We start from the raw sequence: 24350 nt of genomic DNA on the forward strand, positions 1-24350 counted from the left end.
AAGGACAACCATCTCTGCAGCACTCCACAAATCAGGCCTGTTTGCTAGAGTGGCCAGACGGAAGCCACTCCACAGTAAAAAGCACATGACTGTGAAGGTCCTTGAGTGGCCCAGCCAGAGCCCTGACTTGAACCCGATTGAACATCTCTGGAGAGATCTGAAAATGGCTGTGCACCGACGCTCCCCATCCAACCTGATGGAACTTGAGAGGTTCTGCAAAGAAGAATGGGAGAAACTGCCCAGAAATAGGTGTGCCACGCTTGTGGAATCATACCCAAGAAGACTTGAGGCTGTAATTGCTGCCAAAGGTGCTTCAACAAAGTATTGAGCAAAGGCTGTGAATACTTATGTACATGTTATGTTTTAGTTCTTCATTTTTAATAAATGTGCAAACATTTGCAAAAAACAGTTTTCACTTTGTCATTATGGGGTTTTGTGTGTAGAATGTTGAGGAAAATAATGAATTTAATCCATTTTGGAATAAGGCTGTAACATAACAATGTGCAAAAAATGAAGCGCTGTGAATACTTTCCGGATGCACTGTATATATACACATATACACTACCGTTAAGTTTGGGGTCAGTTAGAAATGTCTTTATTTTTCAAAGAAAAGCACTATTTTCAATAAAGATAACATTAATCAAATACACTCTACATTGTTAATGTGGTAAATGACTTCTAGGTGGAAACGTCTGGTTTCTAATGAAATGTGTATAGAGGTCCATTTCCATCAACGATCACTCCAGTGTTCTAATGGTACATTGTGTTTGCTAATCGCCTTAGAAGACTAATGTCTGATTTGAAAACCCTTGTGCAATTATGTTAGCACAGCTGAAAACAGTTATGCTGGTGATATAAGCTATACAACTGGCCTTCCTTTGAGCTTGAAGAACAAAATTAATACTTCAAATATTAATCATTATTTCTAACCTTGTCAATGTCTTGACTATATTTTCTATTCAATTTTCAATTCATTTGATAAATAAAAGTGAGTTTTCATGGAAGACACGATTGTCTGGATGACCCCAAACTTTTGAACGGTATTGTATATATACATACACACATATATATATATAAATAATTCTCTCAGCAGACACATTTGTATTAAGGAAAAGCACAGGTGAAAAAGATTGTGTGGCACGGTTCCATTAAGTGTGCCACTAAACGGTCACATTGGGGCCCCGCCCCCCTGGAAACTGGCTCTGCTAGATGAATGCAGCCAGCTTTCGCGTCATCAGTCGCACCTTTGCTTTTACCTGCTCTATCACGGGCCAACACCTGACCACTTGTGTGGCCAAATGAATACACCTAACCTAACGCAAACGCGCACTTATATGGAGAAGCACTATCCCGGCGTAGCTCCTCCCCCTTCGTCGCGAGGACACCGCAATTGGAAACACCTGTGTGCTTCTAGCTCGCGTTAACTGAGCTAACGACTGCAGTCGAGGGTCGCGCTCACACTCAGCAGTCGCCACGCCCTCGTTTCGTGCGCTGTTGACACTGAAGCATCATTAGCTTCACTGTCCTTACGCTTCTTTAATTACTGTGACAGTTAACTTCGGCTCTAACGTCTGTTGTTCGTCCTAGCATGAGATAGCTGACAGTGAAGTTAAACTGGCTAGCCGGCTAGCATATGTTAAAAGCCGGCTCGTACTTCCAGAGAGCTAACGTGTGTGTACATGTAACGCTATCTATAAATGTATATCGTAATATATATAATATAAGCAGCTAACCTAACATAATACGACCACACAGTCCATGAATTGAGGTGAACAAAGTTTCCTGGTGACATGAAGTGCCTTCACTCCCAGTAGCTCCTCAGGAGGTATCGTTACTGTTATCCGGCACAAATACCGGACCGAGCGTCCCACACAATTTTAAATAATGTCACGGCGAGCCGACAGTACACAAAGAAAAAACACATTCGCGTTACCTTCACCTGGCCACTGGTTCCGATTCGCTCATGGAGAAATGGACTACTGGGTAGCGGATTTCACATCCATCAATTCCAACTGTGTCGCACATAGCTGAAGAATGCACATCCGGTTTCAGCGGTTAGATTTCAGAATAAAAGGCGTTTAATACTTTTCCGGTGTTCGAAATATATGTGGTAAAACTATAATGCATTTACAAACCTCAGTTCATAAAAACGAGTTGTTGGAATATTCCTTTTCAGAAACATCCACTAGTCCACTTAATATGATCAAGCAAATGCAGTGGCATGTTTACAAATAGCAATGGAATACCTTTAGGTAAAAATATTAGGGATGAGGGGTTGAGGTAAATTAAAAGTGCTCATCTTAACATCCTCACTTTCTGTAAATTACCTAACAAACGTATATTAAATGTGGCCAATTTGTTCTGAAAGTATTTTTACTCAGCTCAGGCCTCTTTTTTAATATATTTTATTTTATTTTGTATTTATTGCCCCGGAACACCGTTTCCATGGAAACGTAAATAAAATGCCTGAGCACTGATTTGTCAACAAACTCTCGGAAAACTTGCGCATTAAAACCGGGATTTCAACCTATAGCCACGTATATCCACCGGAATGGACTTGAACAACGTCAGGCGCGTGTCTTCCGCGGGCTACCGGCTACCGGAACGAGCCTGCGGGGTCGCGCCGATAACGAGCCGGCCGCCGGCGGACCGGACGATGCGCGCCAAAGGAGGAGGAGACCACGCGGAGTCGGACCGGAGAGATCCCGTGAAGCAGGACCGGGTCTGGAAAGAGGCGGTGCAGAGCGAGAGGAGAGGCGCGCGGGAGTGGTGAGTGCGCTCACCGTAATAACCATAACACGTTCGGGTTCGTACGGTCATGGAAAACCTGGAAAAGTCATGGAATTTAAAAATATTTATTTCCAGGCCTGGAAAAGTCATTGAAAAAAAGTAATTCACAAAAGTTTTGGAAAAGTCATGGAAATGTGTTATATTCATATGTTCATTTAGGCAGTTTGATTAAAATAATAAATATTGATAAAAATATGTATTCTTATAGTCAAACTATTGTCACATAAGGCGTATACTCATGTATACACAGAAATGCAGTGGTGGGCCGTCAGGGCCAGCAAGGCCTTCTCTGCTGGCCTAAACACAGAGCTGCCAACTTTTCAAAAAACCTTGGAGTGAGATTTTGTCGGGGGTGACCAAAATGTTGCCGCGCACGCAGCCACACACGTTGGTGGCTCAAATATCAGGAAATTTGAATAAATGTGGCGTTGTACCCATGTTGTACCCTGCAATCTGGCCTGGCAAAGGTCTTTTACGAGGCATCTTTGCTACCTTAAAGAATTTAAATGTGTTTTAATAACTCTACTCTCATTTACAAAAACATGCCTAATTCTATTGCACAAATGTCCTGTCTTTATGTTAAATTCTTTAGAATACATCTTACTTGTTCAAAGTACTGTTTGGACATTTTTTTGAGAGGGTCCTTTTCCTAGGCCTGCAAATAAAGCGATAAATGCAATGTGGGCAGCCTTAATAAACAATGCTCTGATGTTTTGAGCATGCAGTATACCAAGAGGTTAACACGGTGCACTCCTGCTGCTTGTTATGACAGCTGAGTTTACATTCACCACACAAAATCACACGCACAAACACAACACATTATTTCTTTCAAGATTTAAAGTTTAAGAGAGCGAGTACTTAATTGAACCACGTCATTAAAACATCATCAGAATATTTGAGGGTTGCGTGGCTTATCTCCGTTACTTTGCTCCGTGGAAAAATATGTTCCGCCATCCGCCACGGAATAATTAACCAATTTGTCTACGTTATACTTCTTGTGGAAATGCCACACACGTCGCAACATCTAGCGCCCCGGTGTGAATGACTTCCGCATCCAGCATCACGAGAGCAGCAACAGCCAATTAGATCCAACAGCGGAGCAGCTCAGCGCTGATTGGCTCTCACAACGCAGCGGTCTGGTTCTGTGCTGTGACGTCGATACTCGCTATAAGCTAAAGTGACGTCACGGAGCTTTGATCCAGAGTGCGTAAATAGAGAGCAGACTCACTGTTCAGAGGTCTACTTGAGGATCTGGGAGAGTCCTGGGGAGCAGAATATGGTAACCAGGATGTGTACCCTGGATACTCGTAGACTGGGGGGGATAGAGCAGGCTCAAGCACTGATGGGTGGGGCAAGCACTGATGGGTGGGGGGGTGGGTTCTCTGATATATACAAATGTACATACATAAATACATGGTGAACTAATCTTACATTAGGTTTTTCAGCTGTAGTAAGATGGCATTGAAGGCCTAGGTAGAAATATGTTGGCCTAACCCATATGTTGGTTATATTTGGTATATAGTAATGGAAATCCATTGGTCAACATGTGTATGAACCCTGTTATATGTTGCTTATAAACTAAACTCTTGGAGGCTATACCGACCCACATGTTGTTGACCTGCAGGGAGAAGAACTGGAACTTTCTCAAGAACTATGATCAGATGGTAAGAACCATCGTGTGTTTCAATTTCAATAATGTTGTCGAGATACCTGCAAAGGAAAAACATGGGCACTATTTATATTGTTGTCATTTCAAGTGTCATGGTTTTATTTGACATGTGTGCATATAGACCACCAGTCCAGACACATTAAACATCTATTGCATGGGCTCATGAGTCAACAGTTTAGAAATAATTATTATAATAAGACAAAATATAAAAGAAAACACTATAAAAGGTATAATATGAACAAGAGCAAGAAAGGTGCTAATATGTAAAGTTGTGGATACTGTTTTAAATTACAGATAATAATAATATGTCCCATATTGCACATGATAAGTGTAGTGAGGTATGTGTTGGGTTATCACACATGTTTAAATAGTTTTGTCATCAGTCTGACATGTGAATGGGAAGTAGCTGCACTTTCGGTCAATTATTTTGATTGAAGACAGTATTTAAATTCTCTCGTTGTGTATTCTGTGTCCCTTTAGCTATTCAGAATGAGGCTCCTATGTGAACCCGTGTGTGTGTGTGTGTGTGTGTGTGTGTGTGTGTGTGTGTGTTTCTGCGTGTGTGTGTAGGGGCAGCTGAAGCCGCAGGAGCCTTTGCCCAGCTACGTGTCGCTCTTCTCCGACCACGTCCCCAACACGAGCAACCAGATGTTCGGCAGCAGGCTGTCCACCCCGCTCGGGATCTCCGTGGTCCGGCTGGACCGGATGTCGCACGGGAGACACCGCAGGAGCGAGCTGGACCCGGAGATGCAGCCGTGCTAGAGGAAGAAGGGGGAGTCCTGACTGAGGAGGACATGCAGTCAGAGTTTACAGTGTGCACGAGAATATATGTTTTTGTTTTTATTCCCCCCCCCCCCCATTTAAAAATATGTTACGTATTGTAACGCCGCTTTAATAATGCCAGTCAGTATATTGATCAGCTGTAAAATAAAGTTTGTACATGTTATAGTGTGACTGGTATTCTAACCTGGTTTCCAACAAGTCGAGAGAGAGAGAGAGAGACACAGAGAGACAGAGACTTCAAAATACTTTGCTGTGTCGTGTAAGCCAATCAGCTTTCAGCAGAAGTGAGTAACGAAATCGAATAGAACGGTAAAAGGAAACGAAGAGCTGTTGCCTTCAAAATAAAAGCCCACTTCGCAATAGAAAGACTTTGGTTGCTTTTGAGTCTTGCCATACATCCAAATATCCATCTTTTCTTTTGCTTTTAGATTTAGTTTTTACGACATTAAATATGACTATAGTACTATAAAAGAAGAAAAAAGACTCGACTTTCACTTGAAAATAACCAAACGGAAGTCCCTCTCTAAATGCATCAGCGGTGACAGCAGCATCTGGCCGTCACTTTCTAGAAGCTAAATCTTCTGAAATCTAACAATCTGAAGCTCGTATCTGGTGATTTTCCGTCTCCACGCGATGTCGTCCGACGCGCTGCTGCACGCGGCCAACTTCAGCACGCTGTTCGTGTGCATGGTGCTCAAATTCCCTCAGATTTTTGCTCTGATGCGGGCGAAGTCCACGGCTGGAGTCAGCCTCAACAGCCTTCTCCTGGAGATGATCGGGTAGGTCCTGCTGCCAAAGTGACGAGGTGGAGGAGGAGGAGGAGGGGTGGGGGCCAGTGGCGTCCCTAGGCTAAAAAAAAAATTAATAAAAAAAAGATTTGGCACACAAGTGGTTAACACCTCCAGGTCCCACGTGACGTCATTCACCCAAGACAGCGGAGTCAGGCTGGCAGCAGGCGCACGTAACAGCAAGCTGCTGTCTGAGAGTGTTTCTATGTCTAAAAATTTCGCTGCTTCACTCTTCTGGGCTAAGCCCAGCGCCGCCGCTCCCATAACACGCACTACGCGCTGCGCGTAGGGCACCAAATCCTGAGGGGGCTCCACAAAATAGAACAAGAGATATATTTAATCGCTCAGCACCCCCGTTAACACTTCTCGGGTCGCATCAATCTGATGAGCCCCCTAGTGGGGGCTCATCGAGACCTATAATAAGGGACGCAGCGCGCGACTTACCCGTGTGCACCGCCGGTGTGGCCGCGGTGTCGTCTTCCTGTTGCTCTCCGTTGCTGCCAAACTACATTCCACATGCCGGTGATTGAATCACGCTGGTTTAGGTTAGACGCGAACACGTCCTATCACGTGACGCGGAACCGCTACTCAATCCCTGACGCGTCATGGCGCATTCGGCCACTGAGGATGATCATTGGGTAGAGAGCGCGTGCACTTCAGAGATCGTCTCCTGCTTTATCATTATGCAGGGCTCTCAAGTCTCACGCATTGAGCGTGAGACTCACGCATTTCGGTCTTATCTCACGCACTCCCGCCACACATCGAATTCCTCACGCTGAAAAAACCTCTCGGCTATTTAATGCTTGAATGCAGGGGTGCTCATACGCCGATCGATTGTTCCGCTGCAGAGCTCCGACGCCGGTCTGCGCGCATTGGGATGGAGCAAAAAAATAGTCACTAGCACCCCCCGTCAACAACTTTTCTCGGAGTAGAAAGAGTCACTAGCACCCCCCCCCCCCCCCCCAGCCATCATTCCCACCAAACTGTTAAAAACATTTTAGCAGTTTAAAAGAAATAAAAGTCCCACTAATCCTAAAAGGCTGCATCGCGTCAGTGTGTGAGTATCATGTGTGTCAGCAGTCGGTGCCTGGCAGTAGCTTCACTGTGTGTGTGTGTGTGTGTGTGTGTGAGTGTGAGTCTTATTATATGAGCTGAAGATGGAAGCATAAACAATTTAAAATGCCAATGTACCGTAGCTCTCCGGCCTTCAGCATCTCTTTCGGCTCATACGACTAGTTCCACATCTCCAGGACGGTCTCCTTCGGGTTTAAATCAGAACATAAATCACCATCGCCGTGGTGATGACTCTCCGGTGTTGCCATTCTCACTGGTGGGGAAGAAAAGTGTCCAATCACAGCACACGTCCACATCTTAAACGAGCCAATGAATGGTGTCATAATGCTCCAGGTGCCTCCTTTATATGAGCACTCAACTAGTTGCTGACATTCTGTTCTTTCCAGCCTTATCGGCTTGTTCCACTATTAGTAGTGTTGTTGTTGTTGTTTTATAACCTGACGCCAGCGTCTGCTTCACAGGTTCATCGTTTTTGTCACTTACCAGATGTACTATGACTACCCGCCTCCGACCTACCTGGAATATCCGATCCTCATTGCTCAAGGTGAGAGGGGTGAAGTCACATGACGCCCACCAGGCGTCACGTGTGTTTACGTTCTGTGTGATTTGTCATGTTGTTTTATTAAATTTTATTCTTATCTCCATCTTTTTGCATTGTGCTGCACATTTCCTCTCCACAGTCCCCGCCTAGTGAATTTAATTAAAGCGTGAAGAAGCCCATCACATTCACACGTCCACGTTTTAATATTCCATAACAAGGTTTGACATAAATCAATAGGTCCCCTCTCGAGGTTGACGTGGGCAGGACCCGGTGTCATGTGAGAACGTGATCTGACGGAGAGGGGCATTAGGTCACCTATGACCTCTATCGATCCCACGGCAACAGGCCACGCCTCCAAGTGTACTTGAGTACAGGGGACATAACGAGGGGTCAGAGGGCAACACTAACCGAGGATATTACCTCCAGTACACACTTAGGGTACTATTCATTTTCGTGCCACTGTCTGCTTTTTACTTTATTATATTTAAATCACAACTTAGTTATTCTACAAGTATAGATAATGATTTTTTTTTAAAGCTACAAAGAATATTATCCACAAAATACTTTTAAGAATCAAACTCCCCCGTTTATACGAGTACAGCTGAAACCACAAGTCCATTAATCAAATAGTCAATTGGCGTAAAATGAGTTGTTCTATTAAAACATGTTATGACTGAGCCGTGGCACCGGGGACGTGCGCTGGCTGAGTAGCTACAGACGCTATCTGAAGGTCCGCTCTCCTCCCGGCATGATCAACATTCATCAGTCGCTGCCACATGTGACCATTTACCAAACTGTTATGACCATCATGGATGAAAAACACTTTCCTGAGAGAGCGTAGAAGAGTTTCCTTCTTCCAGGAGCTCCAGAGCCTCGATGGAGACATGTGCCCCCCCCCCCCCTTCTAACCGGCCCTGTGTCCCCCCCCCCCAGACGCCATCCTCCTGCTCCTGATGCTCCACTACAACGGCAGCCTGCGGCACAGCCTCATCTACGCCGCGCTGTATCCTTTCCATCGAGTCAAAGAAAAGTGTTTTTTCTTCTTTTTGTTCTGCGCGTTGCCGGCCTTGACGAGGCGTGCTCAGGTTTGTCGGCGGCTGGAGGCTCCTCACCGTGGAGAAGTGGATCGTAGACTTGGCTATGGTAATGACTCGGCACCTCGCGGTGTGAGCTAAGAGGTGGCGTGAGGCGGAGGTCTGAGCAGAAGACCTCGTCCAGGCCTTCATTATGGACTTACGGTTTGGTGACAGCCTGCCGAGCCGGGACGATTTTAGAGTCGATACCTGAACCAGCAGCAGAACCCGACTGGGACCAGGTCCAGGACGCAAAGCTCTGACCTCCGCTCTCTTCTCAGAGCCTGTGCACGTTCATCAGCGCCGCCAGTAAGTTGGCCCAGCTGCAGTGCCTGTGGAGGTCAAAGGACGCCGGGCAGGTCAGCGCCCTCTCCTGGGCCATGGGCACCTACACATGTGCGGGTGAGTGAAGACACTAAAACAGACTTTTCAGAACGGGGATCACTTCTTTCTCTTCCTTTTTGTTCTCATCCAACATCCATTATTCACTCCATTGCAGACGTTTTTTTGCTTTCCCCCACCGGCACTGGAGGGACACGACGCTCCGCTTTGTACGGCGCCTGTCGGGGCGGCCGGCGAGCGACTCACAGGGGGCGCTGTGGCTGAAAATGGCGGCAAATGAGAGGGAACTGGAGGAGTAACTGTAGGCGGGAGGAAACAAAAATCCCATCCTTTATTGTGAATATATTTCTAGATGCCCGAGAAAAAAATCTAATCATCTTTATCACGCACAATGTAATGCGTGTTGCTGCCCACCCACTTTGTAGGACCCAATAGAAAGCTCAGGCTCCTCCTCTTAAAGCTGCTGCGCACGAAGATGCTAAAAGCTACTTTCGGAATAATTATTTTTTTAAATGATTGTCCATTTGTTTTGTTGACAACAAAGTCCTGCGGAGCACATTAATGGGGTAATTAAGTGCTGACTCATGTGAATCAATTAGCCCGGGTGAATGCTCCGCACCTCCTCATCCAGGAGCTCCTCTCCTCCATCCTGCCCACATGGGCCTCACATTCAGGAGCTTGCAACCAATTCCCTGGACTGAATATGCATGAGGCCCGTTTACAGATTATCTTTAATGACCTCGCTGACCCTCTTTTTTCTTTTTTTCCAGCGCGGATTTACACGACCACGGTGACGACCGGAGACACGCTGGGTGAGTCGCTCTGGAGGACGTTCCACGGTTCTCCACCAGGGTTCTCCCTAAATGCCTCTCGGAGGATTTCTTTCTGTTGTGGTCTGGTGCTTAAAAGGGGAAATTATCCAGTAATACAGCTTGAAGACGATGTATCAGGATTTTTTTTTTTTTTTTTTTTTACTTGCATCATCCTACATTGTGACTTGATGCCAGCATGTTGGAATTTATGCATAAATATTTTAAGATTTAGCATATTCTTTTTTTTACCACATCCCCACGGTCACATTGTGCATTGATTTTTAAACAATTTATGCAAGAAAAAAAAAAAATGTAATACCAAAATGTAATCATGATAATTTCCTGTAAAACTAAATATGAACTGTGGTGACAGAAGCAACCCATTATCATCATGACATCCATCCACCAATCAATCTTTAACTTCTACTGACAATTAAGGAGTGGGTGGAGCTACATTCTATACCCGCCCCCCTTCTAGCGATCCAATCAAATGCAGAGGATTTGAGCCCCCTCTTGAAACTGGACCCACTAACATGAACCCTGTCTGCTTGTCCCAGTTCTGATGCGCTTCATCGCCATGACGCTGCTCAACCTGTGGGTGCTGCTCACCGTGCTCTACTACCAGAGGCACGGCAGCCGGGCCAAGAAGGAGGACTAGGACCAAGAAAGAGGACTAGGTCTAAGAAAGAGGACTAGGTCCAAGAAAGAGGACTAGGTCCAAGAAAGAGGACTAGGTCCAGGAGGGAGGACTAGGTCTAAGAAAGAGGACTAGGTCCAAGAAAGAGGACTAGGTCCAAGAAAGAGGACTAGGCTTCAAGGGCCCGATCCTGGAGACCTGCGGGGACTGACGAGTACCAACGGTTATGCAAGCAGCTTTTATAATACTGACCCATAACAATTTTTAAAAATTAAGGAAGTGTTATTACCTCTGTATCGAACCCACATCTTTTTTTAAAAAGTTTTTATAACACTAGTGGCTTAAACTATGCCACAACGTGGAGCGAGAGCAAAGATCAAAGCATTGTCATACTGTGTGATTAAATGTGTTTCCTACATCTTCCTAAAACCTCCTTTTCTGAACTTTTAATAAAACATTCTAGCTTCTTACATCGTCTCTAGCTACTGAGATATTTGTCCCCCCCCCCCCGAAAGCAGAGAAGTACTCCAGAACCAAAAGGCACATCCACATCTTTATTGTTGAAGTAGTTATTATAATAGAGCGAATTGGTATCAAACATGCATTCTGGATGTAGAGCCCTTTAAATACAAAGTGGACAAGGCTATATAAATAATAGTGTGCACAGTATGGCATGTAAAATATATATATACTGTGTATATTTATGTATAAAACATGCTTCTTGGTTAAAGGAGAGCACTTGTTACACACGCACACACATGCTCGCACACACACAAACACACACTCTCCATCTGCTCTATAAGCCACATACACAACAATGTGCCCAAACTCCGAGTTTGGTTACTTTTTAATACAAAAATATCAGGACAAACAACTTTTAGAAAGAAAAACAAAACGTTCGACAGAATAGTGCTGCTCAGTATTTGGACGTGTGGGATGGGACTGCATACCTTCATGGTTCCGGCTTCTTATTGGTTCGTTCTCCCTCGTTTTCATTGGCGGGGAGAAAAACATCAACAAAAAAAACAAAAAAGGAAAATACCCCGACACTGCTGACGACAGGTGGAGGCCGTGTGAGGCCTGAAAAGGCAAAACACATGCAAGTCCACTCGAGAGTAGTTTGGTGATGAAAGGGGGCGGGGCCAAGTATATTTGGATATATAGAATACAATGCCTGCGTGTCGTCTCCGGTGAAGCCCAGATGTACATTCGAACAACAAGAATCATAGAAGCGTCAACGGAGCGCCCAGAAGCCCCCTGAGTTCAGTAAACATTAACGTCTCGTAGCTCGACAATGCAGCTTTGAAAGATGTGAGGACGAGGACCCCCCCCCCCCCGTCTGATGACCTCCGTCTGATGACCTCCGTCTGATGACCCCCGTCTGATGACCTCTGGATTCTGGAACCGTTACTGTGCAGCTAAATCGATGGCGCCCTCCAACGCCCCAGACTTTCCCTAAAAGTGTGTTTTTGCTTAAGTGCCCCCCCCCCCCTCCCCCCCTCCCCGTGTGGACAACGTGGCGACGCCTCAAAGCAGGACCGTGGGGAAAAAAGCTACAATCAACACGTTAAAAAAAATACTGTATCTGGGATTTGAGTTCATCAACCGAGTGCCGTGCTCCCCCTCAGCCCCCCACCATTAAACCCTTCATATTGTCCACAATCAGTCAAACACATTAAAGGAAACGACAACAAAAAAGGATTTGGCCACACGAATCCCCCCCCCCCCCCAAACAAAAGGTGGTGAGGAGGATAGTTCTCTGCTGGTTCCTTCACTCAGACAGTGTTGAGGTAAAGTGTGTCTCCTCCCCTCCCCCTCCTTCTGGTCAGAAGAGCTCTCTTCTGCTCTGCGAGCTGCTCAAGCCGTCCAGCTTGGTGAAAAGATCACCAGGTGCCTTTTGACAGTCGTTACCGCTCCGAGTGCCGGCGGGGAAAGACGTTCTTAAAAAAAAAAGAAGAAAAAAAAGTGACGTGAGTCTCACGAGGCCGAAGCCGACGGGGCGGGTGGAGACGAGAAGCGACGTGGAGGACAGTGTGCCCGTCTGCAGACGGGAGCGTGGTGTCGTCTTTGACTTGAGGCGGGCGGGCGCGTGCACACACACACACACACACACACACACAGATGCAACCGTGACGATGCGCCGCTCTCTCTGGAAAGGTTAACTGGAGGAGGGGGGGGAGGGGGGGAGAGAGATTAAAGATTAGTCTCAGCACACACAACAAACGTTTCGGCACAGAAAAGTGTCTTTGGTTTCCTCTCAGTCGAGATCTACTGTACGAGTTCTGTTCCTGACGCTTTGCCTTCTTTACCAATCAATGTTTTACGTAACATGATGGGCGTCTCTTAAAGTAGTTTGTCTTTTTATAAGAATTGTGCCCGAGGGACATTTCACAGATGCCGTTATTGAATTACTGCGGCATGTGTGTGTGTCCTGTACTTATCGGCAAACATGTCCCAATACACGCTGAGGCCGCCGGGCAGCTGTCTCGGGCGCGTCAGGTCAGAGGAAAGACGTCTCTCTCGTGTTCATGACTGCAGAGCAGATGAAACTCATGAATAATTGACAGGAGAATCTTTCCTCCCTTCTTCCCCCTGACCTTTGAAACAGGTGAACGGCGCTCGTTGTTGTAATAGTGAACCATGAACACCATGTCTTACATCATGTTTTCTTGCTTGTGAGTTCTAATTTCTCCGTGTAAACATAACACACACACACTTATGTCAACTTTGTTTTCCACCTGTTTTCACAGATGAATGAGGGGAGGAGGAGGAGGAGGAGAAGAGTCATTGTGAAGGACAACCTGGAAAACAGTTGCCATAGATCACTAAAAGGGATAATATTATACCCTTTCTTGTACCTTTAGGGTTAGTGTTGTATAACCAACAATGATAAAGTAATTTAATCCTAAATACACGGATGAGAAATATATTTCACTTGAACAAGAATAAGAAAAAAAGGTGAGAAAATCAGACATTTTGCCCGTTTGGGTCGAAACGTATTCACTTTTATGGGTTTTCAGAATAACACCCAGGTGAGCTAGAATTGGACCCGGTATGTCGGATGAGACGTTTATAATCTCGCGCACTCTTGCTAGTCCCTGTTGTTAGCAACCCGATCTGTAGTTGGCGCCTTCTTGCTCCCATTTTGTTTTGAGACTACACAGAGGTATTTCTATAGTTTGACCCCAGATACCATCGCGACCCGAGCCCGTGTGCTGACGGTCAACAGTCACCTCTCAACAGTGCAGCCGGGCCTCCACGCCCCCGACAGTTCATACAAGCTGGACCACAACCGATCAAATCAATGAACTCAAAGACCTGTTTTGTTTTGTAAAGCTCGCCCGAGAAGCAGAAGCTGCCCGGTCGTCCCAACCTGTCGTCTGATTGGCTACCTGCTCTTGCTGGTGGGCAGCTGTCGACTGGGCCTCCTCACGGACTGGCTGGGCTGGACCTTCATGGAGGCGCGCGGCGAGGAGCGCGCAAATTGCTCCGGCGCCAGCGGCTTCTTGGGAATCTTCTTGACCAGCCGGCTCACCCACTTCTGCTGCTCCTCCTGGGTCAGGGCCAGCAGCAGCAGGTTCTTGGCCGAGGACACGTCGTAGTTCACTGGCGGAAGGGAGAGAAATTACGCGAGGGTTAGACGAGCTGAGAATCGGCATTGCGGGAAAATCCCCACATTTCTTTTGCTCGCTCAGCGGCCCACCTTTGCACGGCGCAATGATCTCCTCCTTCTTGTCCATGTGGTCCTTGTGGCACTTGATGTGGCAGCGCCGGCACTCGAGGGCGGGCGGCGGCTTGAACATGTTCCACAGCGGCTTGGTGCACGCCTCGCAGTTGGCGGGAAAGTGGTAGAGCGTGGGGATGAACTCGTGGCCCTTGTGGCAGATGTAGCTGGACTTCTCCCCGATGGCCAGCGGCTCCACGGGAAACTCAGGCTCCTTTTTGCTCTCGCCTTCGTTGGCATAGAGAATCTGGACGGCCGATGAGAGAACGGAGGAGGATGAGCATTACCACGCATCGGTTACCCGGAAGGTCGAGACATCGGAGTTCACGTGGAGTATTACGATGATGTCGGACGGACCTGGAATATCCTGGGAATCTCTTTGGCGTCGGCGCGGTACACGTCCGTTTGAGTGACGGGCCTCACGTGGAACAGTTTGCTGTGCGGAGAAAAAATAGTAACGTCCCGTTATCGCAAAAAGCAAGACAACACAACAAATACAACAAACATATAACCATGAGTCCCAGGTGTCAGGTGTCCTACTCACTCGATGTCGAGCACCATGTAGGGGATGGAGTGCTCTTTGTCCAGCTCGTTGTTGTAGAACAGGATCTTCTTGCTGCTCACCACCACGTACTACAGGGACACAGTGCACACGTTAGGGCTCATGTTCAGTTCAAGAAATACATACATATATATATACATACATACATACACACATATATATCATGTATATATATATATATATATATGTGTAAATATATAGCATCCGTGCAGCTTTCGCTCTCTTCTCTACCTTCTTCTCCCATCCAAACTTCTTGGTGTTGTTTCTCACAGGGAGGGAGAGCCAGCCCTCCAGTCTGATTTCTGAGCGGAAGAAAGACAGAAGGAAACGAGGAGTCACAGTGAGCAAGCACACTAATAATCTGGAAAGCCAATAATGATCCCACTCCATCATCTCTACAGAGTATCATACGAACACCTGCTCTGGTACAAGGTCCAATCCACTTCTACTGTTCCTATTTATTGAATGAAAGTGCATTTTCTGACAACTTAACTTCATTAAATGTGTGTGCAGCCATGTTGTAGAGATAAACTGATCTTCTTCAGCCACCAACAATACAATATTTTAGAACTACATTGTTTTGTTTACTGCAAAACAGGAATCCTCATCCACCACGCCTCCGTTAAAGAGTTTTTAACATAACATTTGGAGTCCGGCGGTTCTTGTGTGCATGACGACCCGCCACGATTCAGGGGTTCACGTCTCACCGGGCGACACCACAGCATGTAGATTGATGCTCGTGAGGCAGAACCAATTTCACTGGACACCGTGAGCAAACGGATGCTGATGTCAGCAAAACTGGCACTCATTGAATGTTTATGTAACTCTGTAATGATTCCTTCTGGTCACATGACGTCTATTCTTCTGTCCATCCTGGAGAGGGATCCTCCTCTGTTGCTCTCCTGAAGGGTTCTTCACTTTTTTCCCCCCTGAAAGGTTTTATTTTTCATTTTTTGAGAGTTGTTCCTGATCTGATGTGAGAGCAAAGGTCAGGGATGTCGTATGTGTACAGAGGAAAATTGGTAATTTGTGTTATTGGGCTATACAAAATAAACTGAATTGATAAAAACAAGCGGGCCTGTCTGTTTAGGATGAATTCATGTTTTTCTTCCACTGTATCAAACTCACACCGAACCCCGACGACTAAACCCAGAACTGTGACGCCTGCGTACCGCTCCGGCCAGACGTCACAATGACTCATCACAGTTCTCCCTCCACCACCCGGCGGTGGAGCTCTCACCGGTGTACATGTCATCGGTATCGAACTCCGGCCCGCTGCTGACGCTGGCCGAATCCATCGACTGCACGCTGAGCGACTGCAGGAGGTTCCTCAGCTGCTCGATGTCGCTGTCCTTGCTGTCGAGGGCCATCTGCAGCTCGATGCGCATCTGGCTCTCATCGGACAGTTGCTGCAGAGAAAGAGCAACAGTCAGCTGGAGGAAAGACACCGTTGATCCAGCCCGGAGAAAAACTGCCGTTACTAAAGAGGAAATATCCTCCACATTTGTGCCTCAAATGACATTATTAATTATTAATAAGCCGCTGCCGCCTGTCCCACTGACCGCCTGCATCTCGTTGATTTCCCGCTGGTATTTGATGATGCTGCTGTTGAGCTTCTCCTTCTCTGACCGCAGCTCCAACTGCAGCTTCCGGTTCTCCTTCTCCTTCCGCCGCATGTCGGTGTCGTTGCCGCGGCGACTGCCCACGCCGCGCAGCTCCTTCCTGTTCATGATCTCCGCCAGCTTGTTGACGGCCTGCCAACGGACACGGACAGTTTTAGGGTCTCGAGTGTATGCGGGCGAGTCAGAATGAAGCCTGTGTGCGGCGGCGGGGGGGAGGGGGCAACAGGTCACCTGAGTTTTCAGCGTTCTCTCCGATTGCAGCTGCTTCTCAAAGGCCTGCTTCATCTGGTTGATCTGCTGCTCCCAGTCCTTCGACCTCTCTGATTCTGAAAAAAAACAACGAAATTTCAATGTCAAACATGACAGCATTTTTGCTTCTAATCAAATTTAAAGTGAAATTCTAAACATTTAAATGACCTTCTATTGCCTCCTTCAGCTTGTTGTTCAGGTCCTCCTTCTCATTGGCTAGGTTGGCGACGTCACTGGTCAGCGTCCTATTTGCTTCCTCCAGCTGCAATGTTCCAGAAATCACCACCCGGTTACCAAAGATAATCCGCAGACATCGCTGAGAGCGGTTTTCATGTCGGAACTATTTTCTTTCTTCTGCTCTACACCCCGTAGCGCCGCGCAGGAGGAGGCGTTCATCTCTCAGGAGGACGCCGTCAATGTTTTACGGGTGGGCGGGGTGTAGTTCAGAGGAAAGAAATCAGTTCCTACAAGAAACTTTACAGACGATGATCCTCTTTACTTGAGGAACAGCTGCATACAAACACATCCCAGATAACGTGATTGAATACATTCGATGTGACGGGACCCACCGAGCAGATGGTGATGTCCTTCTCAGACAGCTCCTGGCGATGGCGGGCCATCATCTCCTTCAGCTCCAGCTCCTTCATGATCTTCTCCGTCTCCAGGTCAGAGTACTGCTCCTCTGCGATGGAGCGCGCCAGCTGCTCCGAGTCGGCCTTCGTCAGCGTGATCTCGAGCTGCGCCGCCAGAGAATCCCTGAAGGGAAGTGAACGCGTCTCAGTCAGAGGTGCAGATTAACGGGCCGCGGCCATTTCATTTTTGCCATTCGATTATTAAAGAAAGAAAGAAAGCAGCCGAATCACCTCTCCTCCTGCAGATCCTGCTGGGTCTGCTGCCCGTCCTTGTACAGTTTGTTGCGCTCCTCGCACTCCTCCTTCAGCTCACGGACCTGGGTCTTGTACAGCGTCTGGGAGAACACGGCAACACTCATTGTGATGCGACTTCTCAATAAAAACATTGCGTGGCTATTGAAACAAGAAAAGTGATATTCTTCAGGTGGCACATGGCCAGAGATCACTAAAAGGGATCCTATGATAGCTTTTCTTGTCCCTGAAGGGTTAGGGTTGTATTGCCAACAATGATACAGTAATTTAATCTTGAAAACACAGATGAAATATATATTTCAATTGCACAAGAAGAAGAACAAAAAGGTGAGAAAATCAGACCGAGGCAGAACCGTGACGTCTTTTTGGCGTTTCACATCTGTAATAAAGAAAAAAAGACTCACAGAGAAATACTGCTCGGCTTCCAGCTGGTCCTGGAGCTCCTTCATTTGTCCGTCTGTGTCCTGTCTTTCTCTGCAGTTAAAAAAAAAAAACCAAAACAATCCATGACTCATCCTCTTTGTGTCAGAGCACGAACCCTCGAGCATGAATGTTAAACGCTAAAGAAAGGACACCGACTTGCGCAGCTCCTGGTTCTGTTTCTCCAGGCTGCGCTTGATGTCCAGCAGGTGATTGGCTTCCTGCTTCATCTGCTTCTCAGAGGTCCGCAGGGAGTTGAGCTGCTGGTTCTGGGCCTTCAGGTCGTTCTGGGTCAGGTTTCGCTTCTGGGTCTCCTGCTCGATCTTCAGCGTCAGGTTCTTCACCTGAGGGAATCGAGCGTGTTTGTGTTACTCCGACGCCGGCACTGTTCATCCTCCCCGGCTCAGGACTGACGCGCCGTTACACAAACGGAGAGATTTGTTTGAGGGTGGCATTTAATATGTAAACAGCACTCGCTCCCCGGAAGATAAACACTCCCTCACCTCCTCGGTTAGTCGGTCCTTGTGCCTGCGCAGCTCATCCAGTTTCTGCAGGGCCTGTTTATAGTCGCAGTCCATCATGCTGCTGTGCTTCTCCAGGTCCAGGATTCGGTTCTCCAGCCTGAGCTTAGCCGCCCGCTCCTCCGCCAGCTTCTGATCCATCTCTGGACGCGAGAGGGTTTCGGACATTTTATCCACAAGTTACAGGAATGTTAAATTGATAGCGGCGTGTGCGAGTAAAGACGTGATTTTAAAAAATATGCTAATTTTAGTTACAAATCTGGAATTCAGATATTCAGACAAAAAAAATAAAATGTCTGCCTTTACCCTTCATGGAATCCGACTTGGCGCCCTCGATGGTCACTTTGATCTTGCTCTTGTCTGCCAGCAGCGCCCTGGTTGCCCTGTGAGAGGCCTCCTCCTGCTCCAGCTCCTGCTGCAGCACCTTCAGCTTGTAGGTCAAATCGATCTCCTTGTTGCTCTTCTCCTGCACAAAGAAAAAAAGACGATGAAGGCCGACGAGCAAAAACTCAGCCGGCAGCCGCATGTCAGGCAACACAAAAAATATACCGGATGACACTAAAGGGATATTTCGTGCACTGGAGTTGAATGAGGTACTTCTGCTGCCAGCCGACCCGTTCCGACGGGGAACTGGAGCCGTGTTTTCTACTCTACAAAAACAGTCATTTTCCCTGCAGAACACAGGGGCTGCTGGTCCGTTTGTGTTATTGTTAGAGATGCACCGATCAGGTTTTTTGTGCCGATCACCGATCACCGAAATCAGTATCTGCCGATCTGATAATACCGATCACGGTGTCGATTGAAGCATTCTATTTATTGTGTAGCATTATTGCCTAGGACTATGAGGGAATACATATATAAAGCAACTCAAACATTAAAGAAATTACAGATTTCTTTAACCCTTGTGTTGCCTTAGGGTCATTTTGACCCGAATCAATATTACATCCTCCCCCCGCCTTTGGGTCATTTTGACCCGATTCAATGTTTCACCCTCCTGTTACCTTTATATTTACTAACATATTTTACCCTTTGGGTTCAATTTGACGCCAGCAATTAAAACCTCCAGAAAATTATTAGAATTAATATTGTTTTCCAAGTTTAAGTGTGAGGCACTTTATGTTTGTTTGTTGACTACCGAAAGAACACCGACATTAAACATTGAATGGGGTCAAATTAATCCTAAGGCGGGGGGAGGGTGTAATATTGATTCGGGTCAAAATGACCCTAAGGCAACACAAGGGTTAAACATTTAGGACTTTTACTTTGAAAAATGTCCTAATTGATACATTAAAATAGTTTGATTGCTATTGTAGGGGATTTCAGATATGTATGGAACACATCTGCATCATTCATTTCCTGGAACTCTTGGGGAAATCTATTTACAGGACTTTTTTTAACATACAAAAGTCTGACTTATTTTTATAAACTCTTCCTTGGTACAGTAAAAATGTTTTAATGTTAGCATAATTTAAGCTAAATCTCAGAAACGATCTATAAAGATACAAAATCAGTTCATTGTTTACTTGTATATGTTAGTGCAGACATGGGCAAACTACGGCCCGCGGGCCACATCCGGCCCGTTAGGCTTTTTAATCCGGCCCGCCGAACTTGTCCAAATCGCAACTTTGTTTACTTCCGGTGTGCATCACACAAAACCAAAACCATGATTTGTCAATCAGTTTGTCTGTCAACATTTTTCGAAAAAAACAACCAATGAACACTCAGTAAATCACAAGGGACCCGCCCACCACACAGGTGAGACTCATTTAGAAACTGCCGCAGTGATTTTGTCGAGCAGCGCGGAGCCTGGAGCAGCTGCAGAGCCACGAGGAGGAACACGCAGCCAGAAGAGATCCACTTGGACCGGGTAAGAGTCTTTACTACACGTTACGTGTCCCGGTGTCCGTAACTTGTGCGCGGTGCTGACTAGTATTGTATTTTACAGAGAGGATTCACCAGCAGCTCCACCTGCCCGGCCAGCAGAGAGGACTCGTGACACGATAACATGATGTTATTATAGTGAAGCCATATTGTAAATAGTCTGTCAATAGTTGTGTTCTGTTTTCTATTTCACAACATGTATATAATGTGGATTTTTTTTAAATTATGTACAATACATATTTATTTTTTAAAAAAATGTAATGGTCATTTTTTATTTGCACACACCCCATGAAACTTTATCTGCAATATGAAGTCATTTCTCAGTCCCATCTTTATCATTTTGGTGAATGTGTGACAGACCACATCATTTTTACTAAAAAAACATTAATACAAAATTTGGTTTTCCTCATTTATTTAATTCAATTCAGTTTATTTGTAATTACAAATTTGTCTCGGAGTGCTTTACAATCTGTACATATAGACATCCCTGACCTTTGACCTCACATCGGATCAGGAACAACTCCCAAATAACCCTTCAGGGGGAAAAAGGGAAGAACCCTTCAGGAGAGAACAGAGGAGGATCCCTCCAGGATGGACAGGTGCAATTACATGTATCTAGCATTGTATTCAGATATTTCACTGCTTTTGTGAACCTATGACCTTTGGTAAACCAATTTCAAACACCAAAACAGTTCGTCCACATGAGTAAAGGTGTGTTTTCAGAAGAGATATGAATAATTTTTAAAAATCGAACTTCAATTGTCAGCTTTAGGGCCATATTTTCTCGAGTAAAGCGCCATCAGTCTGTTTGTGACGGGGTTCATACACATGCTGACCAGATGACGCCGCACATCGCCCTCAATTTAAAGACCCTTTTCTAGTTTCTGCTGCAGGCAGGATATTTAATACAGTCTATCTCTCAGGACAATCCGTCCATTAGTTTGCGGGGTTTAAAACAATTAGAAATTATTGAGCTTGAGTATGTCGTTGGGTAATAATTTGTTTTGAATGTTGAAAGTGATTCCATTGATCTCTTTCCAGTAAATGTTTTTACTTTAACTTTGCACCTTAAATTGAAATGTATAAAAAACAGACGCAATCTCCAGGTTTAATAAATTACATTGCGTGTCCAAATGCTCCTGGCCCGGCCCCTCTGTCACATTTTAGAACCGAATGTGGCCCGCAGGTCAAAAAGTTTGCCCACCCCTGTGTTAGTGTATGATTTGTCGACATCTTATTTTGAAAAACGGATGTCATTTCACGTGGTTCTTTCCGCTAACATTGCAAAACCGGATGTTGTCACTTAAATCCTTCCGCTAACTTTATCAAAACCCTCGCGCGCTCCCGATCGAATGCGTTAACCGTGAACATCAGTCTCTAGGGTCAGACATGTGAGAGTCGGCTGAGTTGACCCAGTGATTCAACTCGGGGGACGGGGACGCCGCTCGGTGCGTGAGGATCCCCTCGTGGACCTCTCACTCGTCTCCGTTCGCTCCATTGCGCCGCGATTGAAACGTCTGATAGTTTTTCTCGCAGATGTTACGTCATCTGATCGGCCGTTTTGAGAACGCCGATCAAAACCGATAATGGGAATATCGGCCGATATGGATCGGCGCCGATCAGATCGGTGCATCCCTAGTTATTGTGTCACACAATAACATAAACGGACTAACCACAGATCAACAACTCCCGTGTTCCGCAAGGTAAAAAGGTATCGAGAGCAGAAATGCGTAATAAAAAAAAGGTTCTGTTCAGCGTCGTAAACTAATTCTACGCAACCGTATTATAAATATACTAACATGTTGTCCAGGTGTCAAATCATCTACTGTCAATGATACTTTGACTATGGTTTGATAAACCTCACACGGCCGCGCAAAAGTCCCCCTTTAATATGAAATAACTCAAAGAATTAAAGCAGTGATTAAAGTGCCTGACTAACTACCCATCCATATCGTCCATGTTCTTCACTAAAGCTCTTTAAGCTTCAGCACAGCATCAATATCCCCTTTGAATTATTCAGTCAACCAATAGACCTCAGCGGCTGATCCGCGGGAAGTAGTCGGGTGATTACAATTCTATTAAGACGCTGGCCATTAAGTGTAATCAGCAGCTTGTTTGCGATTGTCTGTTGCGCAATAATCTCTAAGGAATAAGGCTTTTAACCCAGTTATGCACCGGCCTCTTGAATGTGTTGGTAGAGTATTTATTGAGACGCTCCCACTGCAGCGAACCAGGACAAAAAACACTGGAGCAAAAGCTTTAATAGATGAAGTCAATGTTTGATGCCAGGTATCAGAGTTTGTTTCATCTTTAGGGTCCAAGACGTCCACATTAACCACCAGTTATTCATATTATGTTACGTTTGTGGCAAGCGAGCATCCCAAAGCACTAAACTGGTAAGATTTACAAAATCAATGAAGAATGCATCCCATAAAAGGAGAGCTGGAATAACACGAAGAGTGAGTTATCGTCTTTAGCCGGATGCGAGCGCCTCACCTTCTCCAGGTCGGTGTGTCTTTCCTGAAGCTGCCTCTTCTCGGTCTCCGTTTTGGACTGAGTCTGTCTCTGCTGACGGGCCTCCTCCTCCAGGACGGAGATGCGTCCTGCAACACCAAAAAACAGAGAGAGTCCTTCAGGGGAGCAGGTTTCACGAAGGGCGTCACAAAATACCTCCAAACGCACATGTAGGGCGTTGCAAACCGAACACTCCTCCGTCATGATGGGTCTGTGTCCACTGATCTGAGGCCAGCAGGACCGGCGCACCAGAGAGTCCGTACGACCTCAGATAAAAGCTTTTATACGACAGTTTAAACAGCCATAGAGTATTATTATATATAACATTATTATATATATATAACATTATTATAGAGTATTATTATATATAACATTATTATAGTTTTATTATATATATAACATTATTATAGAGTATTATTATATATAACATTATTATAGAGTTTTATTATTATATATAACATTATTATAGTTTTATTATTATATATAACATTATTATAGAGTATTATTATATATAACATTATTATAGAGTTTTATTATATATATAACATTATTATAGAGTATTATTATATATAACATTATCATAAAGTATTATTATATAAAACATGAATATAGAGTATTATTATATATAACATTATCATAGAGTATTATTATATATAACATCATTATAGAGTATTATTATATATAACATTTTCATAGAGTATTATTATATATAACATTATCATCGAGTATTATTATATATAACATCATTCTAGAGTATTATTATATATAACATAATTAGAGTTGTATTATACATAACATTGTTAGCCTCAATGTGTGTGTCTCTCTGTGTGTGTCTGTATGTGTGTATCAGTGTGTGTCTCAGTGTCTGTGTCATACCTGCAAACTCAGGAGGGGTGAAGGTGACAACGTGGCACGACATCCACGTTGTATGAACTACGGTCATTTGATTGTTCTGACCACAAATCTACATAAAAATAAACATTTTAAGAACAATAGACAGGGTTTTTCCTGCATAGAGAAAATGTGGGCGCGCGCCTAAGCCGTTTTCCTGAACGCCTATGACAAATCCCGAGCGCCTAAGGCAAAAAAAAGTCTGCGATGAAAAAAGAAAAAGAAAAAAAGTGTTCATCACGTCAGCGAATATGTTCTCAATAGTATGTTTCAAGTCGGCTACAGCCGAACCCTCGTTCTGTTTTGATCAATAGTAATCGAGTTCAGTGTTTTCCCTAAGTTTAGAGCTTCAGGGGGGCGGGACTAGTGCCGCTAGCCATGTTGGTGCCCTAAGCTTAATTTAACACTGAGGTGTGTGCGCGCATCACGGCAGAGCGAGGCGCGCGCCGGCATCGGAGCTCTGGCGCTCGCGAGCCGAGAAGAGTTGTTGACGGGGGGGGGGGGGGTGCTTGTGAGAGTGTGCTCACCCGTGCCGTGTGCGCGCACACGGCAGAGCTTCGATGCCGCGATGCA

The 24350-nt window shown here is 45.5% G+C and overlaps 4 protein-coding genes across 7 annotated transcripts in view; 2 read left to right on the forward strand and 2 right to left on the reverse strand.

Moving 5' to 3' along the window:
• The window catches only part of LOC130201874 (CAP-Gly domain-containing linker protein 4-like), a 30738-nt gene extending 28734 nt beyond the window's left edge, over positions 1-2004 (reverse strand). Inside the window, exon 1 of the mRNA XM_056427047.1 lies at positions 1934-2004. The gene's annotated coding sequence lies outside the window, so the exon portion shown is untranslated. The remainder of the gene's footprint in view (positions 1-1933) is intronic.
• A 450-nt stretch (positions 2005-2454) lies between these two features.
• On the forward strand, positions 2455-5405 carry c11h2orf50 (chromosome 11 C2orf50 homolog). Its single transcript, XM_056427050.1, has 3 exons — positions 2455-2769; positions 4415-4454; positions 5030-5405. Exons 1-3 carry the CDS (start codon positions 2552-2554, stop codon positions 5219-5221), a joined length of 450 nt encoding a protein of 149 aa, XP_056283025.1. The 5' UTR covers positions 2455-2551; the 3' UTR covers positions 5222-5405.
• An 82-nt stretch (positions 5406-5487) lies between these two features.
• slc66a3 (solute carrier family 66 member 3) lies at positions 5488-10979 on the forward strand. The gene is made up of 7 exons (XM_056427049.1): positions 5488-6021; positions 7566-7648; positions 8579-8648; positions 8731-8788; positions 9000-9120; positions 9831-9872; positions 10430-10979. The coding sequence occupies exons 1-7, from the start codon at positions 5876-5878 to the stop codon at positions 10528-10530; spliced, it is 621 nt and encodes a 206-aa protein (XP_056283024.1). The 5' UTR covers positions 5488-5875; the 3' UTR covers positions 10531-10979.
• A 70-nt stretch (positions 10980-11049) lies between these two features.
• The window catches only part of rock2a (rho-associated, coiled-coil containing protein kinase 2a), a 37552-nt gene continuing 24251 nt past the window's right edge, over positions 11050-24350 (reverse strand). For 3 of the 4 annotated variants that reach the window (XM_056427041.1, XM_056427039.1, XM_056427042.1), the window contains exons 16-32: positions 22869-22975; positions 18798-18957; positions 18474-18634; positions 18130-18314; positions 17955-18024; positions 17530-17633; positions 17236-17422; positions 16835-16928; positions 16649-16743; positions 16358-16549; positions 16036-16204; positions 15027-15097; positions 14778-14866; positions 14591-14669; positions 14213-14480; positions 13902-14115; positions 11050-12449 (exon numbers count right to left, since the gene is read on the reverse strand). In XM_056427041.1, the coding sequence (XP_056283016.1) occupies positions 12335-12449; positions 13902-14115; positions 14213-14480; positions 14591-14669; positions 14778-14866; positions 15027-15097; positions 16036-16204; positions 16358-16549; positions 16649-16743; positions 16835-16928; positions 17236-17422; positions 17530-17633; positions 17955-18024; positions 18130-18314; positions 18474-18634; positions 18798-18957; positions 22869-22975 (2360 nt within the window). In that variant the 3' untranslated portion in view covers positions 11050-12334. Of the gene's footprint in view, positions 12672-13901; positions 14116-14212; positions 14481-14590; positions 14670-14777; positions 14867-15026; positions 15098-16035; positions 16205-16357; positions 16550-16648; positions 16744-16834; positions 16929-17235; positions 17423-17529; positions 17634-17954; positions 18025-18129; positions 18315-18473; positions 18635-18797; positions 18958-22868; positions 22976-24350 lie in introns of all 4 variants that reach the window. The other variant, XM_056427043.1, reaches the window with a different exon arrangement.

This window comes from Pseudoliparis swirei, chromosome 11 (genome assembly GCF_029220125.1).
Source record: "Pseudoliparis swirei isolate HS2019 ecotype Mariana Trench chromosome 11, NWPU_hadal_v1, whole genome shotgun sequence".
Taxonomy (NCBI): Eukaryota; Metazoa; Chordata; class Actinopteri; order Perciformes; family Liparidae; genus Pseudoliparis; species Pseudoliparis swirei.